Source organism: Meles meles, chromosome 6 (assembly GCF_922984935.1).
Source record: "Meles meles chromosome 6, mMelMel3.1 paternal haplotype, whole genome shotgun sequence".
Taxonomy (NCBI): domain Eukaryota; kingdom Metazoa; phylum Chordata; class Mammalia; order Carnivora; family Mustelidae; genus Meles; species Meles meles.
In genome coordinates, this window is record NC_060071.1 from 149,476,918 (window position 1) to 149,485,147 (window position 8,230).

The following is an 8,230-nucleotide window of genomic DNA, read 5'->3' on the forward strand; positions in this document are numbered from 1 at the left end:
CATGTTTCGTACATTAACTCATGGGCAGGTGAGCTCGAGACTGTGAACTCTATCCCAGTATTTGCACGAGCAGCTCTGGGACTCTGCTTGGAGACACAAGTGGCACAAACTCAGATCATTTAGAAAAGGCGGGTGTGGAGTTGGTGATGCCGGCGCGCGTGGTGAGTTAACTGATGTCCGCGGAGTGCTCTGTCTCGTGCTGCTCGTGCACATGAAGGGCCAGGATGGTCCCTGCTGAGTCCTGCCAGCCATTGGCCCAGGGGTTATGCTCCCATCATGCAGCAGTTGTCTCTCTCCAGGAATGCCACGGGGCTCTGGACGCCCCAGGCTTCTCTCTTGGAGTCTTTTAGCAAAAACTAGAGGACTGCAGCAGAATGGGAAAAGGTGGGGTTGGGGTACACGGGGCACTCACTTTGTTGCGTCTTATTCTTGGTCTTATTCAAACCAGTGGGGGAAGGAAGGCTCTTACGGCCCATTTAGTGTTAACGAGGGTGGAAAAGGGAAGAGACAGTGGGGAGAGGTGGAGAGTAGTCAGAAGGACTTACCTGTTGGCTGGGAACTCCCCTCAGAGGCCTGGGCACTAGTCCGCAGTTACTAGGGGGAAGTCACATGTGTCTCTCCTGTTTCTCTGTAGAGACTGGTACAAGCGTAATTTTGCCATCACCTTCTGCATGGGAAAAGTGGCCCTGGAGAGGGTTTGGAACAAGCTTAGGCCAAAACCAAAGAAGACGGCACCTGGGAGCCCACCCTGACCCGCCCACTCTGACCCACCCACCACCGGTGTCCGAGTTTCCTGGAGAAGCGGCTGCTTTGGGAATCCATTCCACAAGGGCTCTGGAAACCTGTAACTGAGCTGAGTCTCACGCCTGCTTTATGGGGGCCTTGGCTTCTGTCAGCACAGGGTGGACTGGCTGAGCCACAGGCTATGTGACTGTCCTGACTCCAGATTCCAAGCTGACCCTGGGCATGGACATGATGTTCAATAAAACCCAAGCACCGTGTACCCGTGTTTGTATTTTTAATTTACCAATCTGAAGTAGAACAGTATAAAAATACTAGTGCACGCCGACCTGCATGTTCGACTCCAGTGATGGGAATGATTTGGAAGCTGGCCGCCGAGTGCACCGGGAGCTGGCTGCCGTCATGCGCGGTGTGCTGGCCTGTGCCCAGCGGGCCGTGAGTGCTGGACACCCCGGTCCATGCCCTAACGAACCGTAGCTGTCCAAGGACGCTTGCACCTGTGGTCGTGGAAGCAAGCGCGGCTCCTCTGTCAGAGAGACCTCAGGTGACGGTCGAGGCCCCTTGGAGCACTTCCGTCCATTTACTCTAGTGAGGTAGAGCCTCAGTTTCCAAAGCTTTACTGAACAGCTTGCTGCTGGATCCTGTCCCTCTGGTCTTCAAATTAAAAAAAAAAAAAAAAAAAATGGGGGGTGCCTGGGTGGCTCAGTCAGTTAAGCAACTGCTTTCAGCTCAAGTTTTGATCCCGGGACTCCGGAGTCCCGGGATCGAGTCCTGCATCGGGCTCCCTGCATGGTGGGGAGTCTGCTTCCCTCTCTGACCCTCCCCCATCTCTTGTGCGCATGCTCTCTCCTCTCTCTCTCATTTTGTTCCTCTTAAATACATGATTTTAAAAATCTTTAAAAAATTTTTTGTAAATTTTATTTATTTATTAGACACACACAGAGAGAGAGAGATCACAAGTAGGCAGAGAGGCAGGCAGAGAGAGAGGGGGAAGTAGGCTTCCCGCTGAGCAGAGAGCCCGATGCGGGGCTCGAACCCAGGACCCTGAGATCATGACCCGAGCTGAAGGCAGAGGCTTAGCCCACTGAGCCACCAAAGTGCCCCTAAAAAAATTTTTTTAAAGATTTATTTGTGTGTGAGAGAGCAAGTAGGGGTGTAGGCAGAGGGTGAAGGAGAGAGAGAAAGTCAAGCAGACTCCCTGCTGAGTGCAGAGCCTGAGACAGGGCTCGATATCACGACCCTGAGGTCATGAACTGAGCCAAAACCAGGAGTCAAACTGACTGAGCCACTGAGGCACCCCTCAAAATCTTTGTATTTTTATTTCATTTCTCTGTTTTTGTAAAGTAAGTTATACACTCAACGTAGGGCTTGAATTCAGGATCTCGAGATAAAAGTCACATGCTTACAGACTGAGCCAGTCAGTGGCCCTTAAATTCTTTTGAAGTCAGTATTATTTAAAATAGGAGTGTATGGGGGTATCTGTCTGGCATCATTAGTAGAGTGTGTGGTTCTTGATCTTGGGGTCGTGAATTCGAGCCCCATGTTGGGGGTAGAGTTTCCTTAAAAAATAAGAGTGCATATTATAAAATGCTGAGGCTCTCTTTGTATTAGCTCCTGGAGCCCTGTGACATGGGGGCGTCACAGCCTGCAGGAGGAGATGACAGCAGGGAGTGGGCCTTCGGGGCCGGGCCTTGTTAGCAAGCCTGCCCTCTGAGGCCTGACAGTTGAGTGGAATTAACCCGAAGCTACTTGGCGAGCAGTTTCTGTTGCAGAGCGAAGCGTGATAATACAGTCTTAAGCCCCGATTTCTTCTGTGGCTTCTAAGGTGCTGGGAGCAAAGATTATTTCCACGGAGAAAACTCAGAACCCAAAGGAAGCATGTCACTCCCTTCTTCCAGGGACCCTTTCAAGGGCCCGTGGCTGAATGGGGTGTGTGTCTGCCCAGGAGGGCCGTGGTGCTGTGCGCCGCCAATGCTGTGGCGTCTCCCCAGGAAGCTGCGTGGGCACAGCCATGCCCTGAGCTCTAACCCGGGTGCCCAGAGGGTGGCACGTGTGCACAGACGGCGTGGAACCTGGTTCCGTAGAAACGCCCGGGTGCTTCCTTCACACCGTACTGCGGAGCTCAGATTCTCAGCCCGTCACCAGAGCATGTGGTGCTGGGTGCGTCCTCGGAGACAGCGGAGAGCAGGAACTGGCAGGGCGCGAGCTCTTCATTCTGTAGCCCCTCAGCTTCACTGGCCGGCCGGAAGGGTATAGAAGATCGTCTCCGTCCGGGACGGCGTCACAGTGGCGTGCGTGGCAGCCTGCGGTGTGTCGCTGCTCTTCCTCCTCCTCCCCTCCTCCTCCTCCTCCTCGCGTGTCAGTTCCTCAGGACTCAGGGTGACTTTCCGTAGGAGCAGCGAAGCCAAGTGGACCATCCGGGCCCTTGGGGGGCTCAGTCAGTTGGGCATCCAGCTCTTGGTTTCAGCCCAGGATCAAGGTTCGGAGCTCAGTGGGGAGTCTGCTTCCCTCTCTCTCTCAAATAAATAAATCTAAAAAAAATAAATAAATCTTAAAAAATAAATCTTTAAAAAAAATGGACAAGTGGACCATCTGAAAGAAAATCGGTCTTTCAGGAAGTTGAGTTCCAGCCGGCGGTCGAGGTGTGTGTGTGAGCGCAGCGTCACGGCCACGCCATGCAAGACACACCGTGCTCTGTGTGACTCTGCGAAGGCAGAGGGACAGTTTGAAAAGCTCATGTATCGGGGCGCCTGGGTGGCTCAGTGGGTTAAAGTCTCTGCCTTCGGCTCAGGTCATGATCTCAGGGTCCTGGGATCGAGCCCCGCTTCGGGCTCTCTGCTCAGCAGCGAGCCTACTTCCTCCTCTCTCTCTGCCTGCCTCTCTGCCTACTTGTGATCTCTGTCTGTCTAATAAATAAAAAATTTAAAAAAAAAAAAGCTCATGTGTCTTGTAGCCTGTGGGACTGTTGAACAGCCGTACATGTGTGCTGTTGGTGAAAGGCCTTTCGGACACAGGTGTGTCCTAGATCCCCCTCTGAGCTGTTGAGGTCATGTTGTCTCAGGGTTCTTAGTTAGCCCGGTGTTCCAGAAAGCTTGTTTCCTGGACCTTGAGCCCACGGCCGCTGCCTTTCGGCTGGTGGTGTAGAGCTCCAGCATCCGTATTTCCCTTGTGTGAGAGCTGTCCCCAGCTGTCGCTCTTCTCGGCCGTCTTCCCAATTTACTCCCTGACATCCTCATGAGGCAAGTGTCTTGGGATTTCAAGGAACAGAAACTTACTCAAATGAGCTCCGGTCACAGGCAGTGGGTAGGTGACCATTAAAAGCCAGAGATCTCCAGGGGCGCCTGGCTGACTTAGTCGGAAGAGCATCGGACTTTCGATCTCAGGGTTGTGAGTTTGAGCCCCACTTTGGCCTCATAGAGATTACTTAAAACAAACAAATAAACAAAAAACCCAAACAAACTTAAAAGAAGAAGCAACAACCAGAGATCTCCAGAAACAGACCACCCAGACCTCTGTAGTGGGAATGTGTGATGCCCCGATGTCTGTCAGGGGCATGGATCTCTTGGGCCAGCTGCTGCCTTCTAAGAGTGGGCAGGCCTTGGGCGGGCACAGGGCAGGCAGAGCGACCGAGGTGACAGAGTGCCGTGCATAGACTCCAGGTCCTACCCCATCAGGACCCCTCAGCTCTGAGGCCACAGGACCCCTTAAAATAATTTTCTACCCTAGCCATATTCAAGTAAAGTATTTTTGTAGGCTTTAAATAATTACAGAATGAAGATTATCTCTGTGATGTATTTTAAACTGCTTTTCCCTGAATGTGTCTCTGATAAATTAATGTTTCTGGGGGCACCTGGGTGGCTTAGTCGGTTAAACCTCTGCCTTCGGCTCAGGTCATGATCCCGGGGTCCTGGGATTGAGTACCGCATCCGGCTCCCTGCTTAGCAGGGTCTGCTTCTCCCTCTGCCTGCCGCTTCCCCTTCTTGTGCTCTCTCTTTCTCTCTCTGGCAAATAAGTAAATAAATAAATAAAATATTTTAAAAATTAATGTTTCTGGGGGCGGCTGGGGGGCTCAGAGGGTTAAGCCTCTGCCTTCAGCTCAGGTCATGATCCCAGGATTCTGGGATCGAGCCCCACACGGGGCTCCTCAGCAGGGAGCCTGCTTCCTCCGTCTCTCTGCCTCTCAGCCTACTTGTGATCTCTGTCTGTCAAATAAATAAAATCTTTTTAAAAAATTAATGTTTCTGTTCTCTGAGATAAAAAGTAAAATTACATTGAGTTTCTCCCCCTCTATGTGTTAGGTGCTATTTGTAGACATTGTGTTTTGTTTTGTTTTAGATTTTTTTTTTTTAATTTGACAGAGAGAGATCACAAGTAGATAGAGAGGCAGGCGCAGAGAGAGAGAAAGGGAAGCAGGCTCCCTGCTGAGCAGAGAGCCCGATGTGGGACTCGATCCCAGGACCCTGGGATCATGACCTGAGCCGAAGGCAGCGGCTTAACCCACTGAGCCACCCAGGCGCCCCTGTTTTATTTTGTTTTAGATTAGATTAGATTTTATTTGATTGATTTTTTTTTAGATAGAGAGCTGCAGAGAGCATGGGTTGGGGGGGACAGAGGGAGAGAGAATCCCAAGCAGGCTCCATGCCCTGCACAGAGCCCGATATGGGGCTCAATCTCACGCCCTGAGATCATGACCTGAGCGGAAATCAAGAGTCAGACGCTTAACCAACTGAGGTACCTAGGTGCCCCAAGATTTTATTTTATTTTATTTTTTTAAAGATTTTATTTATTTATTTGACAGAGAGAGATCACAAGTAGGCAGAGAAGCAGGTAGAGAGAGAGAGGGAAGCAGGCTCCCTGCCTAGCAGAGAGCCCGATGCGGGACTCGATCCCAGGACCCTGAGATCATGACCTGAGCCGAAGGCAGCAGCTTAATCCACTGAGCCACCCAGGCGCCCCCAAGATTTTATTTTTGAGTACCCTCTACACCCAACATGGGCTCAAACTTAAAACCCAAAGATCAAGAGTCATGTGTTTTACCAACTGAGCCAGCGTGGTGCCCCAGCATTGGTTTCTTACTTGCTCCTATTTCCCCAAGAAAAGAAAATCCAGAAAAGCCAAAATCCAAAAGAAAAATCAATCCAAAAGAAAAGCCATCAGAAGTACGGGGACTTGGGGGTCACTGACAACAGGAAGTCTGATTGCAGTGTTGTTTCTTGTTGGGTTGTCGTCCTGGTATCTTGGACAAGTCTGCCTCTGAGAGGTACAGTGACGTGTCCTTGTAACACAGTGCCACCGGCCTGGCCTTCCAGAGCAGACTCATTTGCCTCAGGGCCCATCAGCAGGCCTCGGCTCCCTGGGTTGTGGGGGCACACGGCTGGCTGACCGGCCGGCAGGGCTGCCGTGGTGTGTGGGTATGTGTCCGGTGTTCAGCAGCCTTCCCACAAACGCTCGCTGTCGAGTGACTAATAGAGCTGTGCCAGGGGGCTGGTTCCTGAGCAGGGGAGGGTGGAAAGCCAGCTCCTGTCATGAGTCAGGAGGCCTGGCGCCAGTCCAGAGTTCAAGCAGGATACACTGTCGGTCCCCTGTGTGTCCCAGAGCTGTCAGCACGCAGTGGATCTTCAGGAATCATCCACCGAGTAGCAGAGTGGGAGATGCTCCTATTAGCCCGTCCCCGAGTGTCCCCATGCTTGCACTCACTCTGTGCTGGCGACGTCACACTAGCTCCTTCTAGAAAACCTCGTCCTGGTTGCAGAGAAGCCTTGTGCTCAGGCATTGGGCTTAGCTGGCTTTGGCTTTGTGTGATCAAAGTCTCTGTCCCTCCCAGGGCGCAGCTTGGACGAGCCCTTTTTCTGGCCAGCCCTCGAGGCTGGTCCCTGGAGGGGCAGCGGCTGTCTTTGTGGAAGAGGCTTCCGCCAGAGGAGGCAGAGAGCAGAGAAGCATCCCGGGTCCTGCACAGCAGCCCTCTGTTCTGTATGTTTCCGAAGACTATTTCAGACTTCTTATTAATGGGGAAATAGCAAAACTTGCCGGCAATTGTATGGTAATATTTTGTATTCGATGATTTTCTTTCCCCCATCAGCATTGCTTTTTTCTGTTTTGTGTGTGTGTGTGTTAAAGATTTTTGTTCTATTTATTTGAGACAGCACGAGTGGGGGAGCCAGAAATGGGACTCAGTCCCAGGACCCTGGGGTCATGACCTGAGCCAAAGGCAGACAAAGGCCCAACCAACTGAACCACTCAGGGACCGCTGCGGTTTTATTTTTAAGTAATCTCTGCACCCGTCGTGGAGCCCAAATTAGCAATCCCGAGATCCAGAGTCACGTGCTCTACCAACTGAGCCAGACAGGCATCGCTGCTTTTTTCTTTTTTTATAAACAAAGTAAAACACGATTAGTCATGTTCTGCTGACCCCTTAACGAGGTCTCTGGTGAGGAGTTGTGCAGGAAGGCGTAGACCGCAAGGGGGAGCTTCCTGTGCGGAGCCCGTTTTCCGGGAAGGGAGGCTGGGGGTTCTTGCTCACGGAGCTCACGTGTCGGGGGGCGGGGGGGGGGGGACCCGCTGGGAACTGCAGGTTCGCGTCATGACCACATTCCCCCCGCTGTGGCGCAGTCCTGTGAGAGCCCCTCTCAGTGTAGTCGGTGGTGCGAGGCACATTCATGCTGTCATGCAGCCGCCACCGCTGTCCCTCCCCTGAACTTTCTCCTTTTTCCCAAAAAAAACCGCTGTCCCTCCCCTGAACTTTCTCCTTTTTCCCAAATTGAAACTCTGTCCCCATTAAACACTAACCCCTGTCCCCCTCCCCAGCCCCTGGCCACCCACACTCCCACTTTCTCTGTGAATTTGAACGTGCTAAGGACCTCATGTGAGTGCAAACACACAGTATTTGTTCTTTTATGTTTATTTCTTTTTAAGTAAGCTCTGTGCCCAGCTCGGGACTTGAACTCATGACCTTGAGATCAAGAGTTGCGTGCTCTACTGACTGAGCCAGCCAGGCGCCCCCAATGTTTGGTCTTTCAGGACTGGCTCATTGCACTTCGCATGACGTCCTCAGAGTCCCCCATGTTGTAGCGTGGAGACAGGTTTGTCTACAGATCGGCCGACTGGGCCCCCCTCTCCTCTCTGGTCTCTAACCCCCGAGCCTCAGACACTCCGCTCGGAGTTCTGTAAGGACGGCGTGGTCTTCGCGTCCTCATTTCCTCCACAAATGCTCATGAGCACCTCCTGGGTGCCAGGCGCCATCCTGGGCCTCCCTGCCCGTCTTGTGCCCCCAGTGTCCTGTGCCCACGTGGTGGGGACAGTCACGCTCCCTGCGGGGCGATGCCCCTTCTCAGGCGGTCTTCCAGGAAACTCATTTCTGTCCTTTCGCCGCTAAGAAGGAATTGATCGGTCTCGCAGGAACGTTCAGGCTGTCGGAAGCCACATTTGTAGCTGCTCGGCTATTGATCTGCAGTGGTGAGCGTCCCCTTTGTCCCCAGTCCGCCCTGGGGTG

At 52.5% G+C, this 8,230-nt stretch overlaps 1 protein-coding gene across 2 annotated transcripts in view; it reads left to right on the top strand.

The window, feature by feature from the left end:
• LOC123943867 (cytochrome c oxidase assembly factor 8) overlaps nt 1–7,449 on the top strand; it is a 35,183-nt gene extending 27,734 nt beyond the window's left edge. The window contains exon 5 of one of the 2 annotated variants that reach the window (XM_046008300.1): nt 6,566–7,449. In XM_046008300.1, coding sequence (XP_045864256.1) covers nt 6,566–6,758 — 193 coding nt within the window. In that variant the 3' untranslated portion in view covers nt 6,759–7,449. Of the gene's footprint in view, nt 1–634; nt 1,002–6,565 lie in introns of those variants that run through there. The other variant, XM_046008301.1, reaches the window with a different exon arrangement.
• The last annotated feature ends 781 nt before the right edge of the window (nt 7,450–8,230 follow it).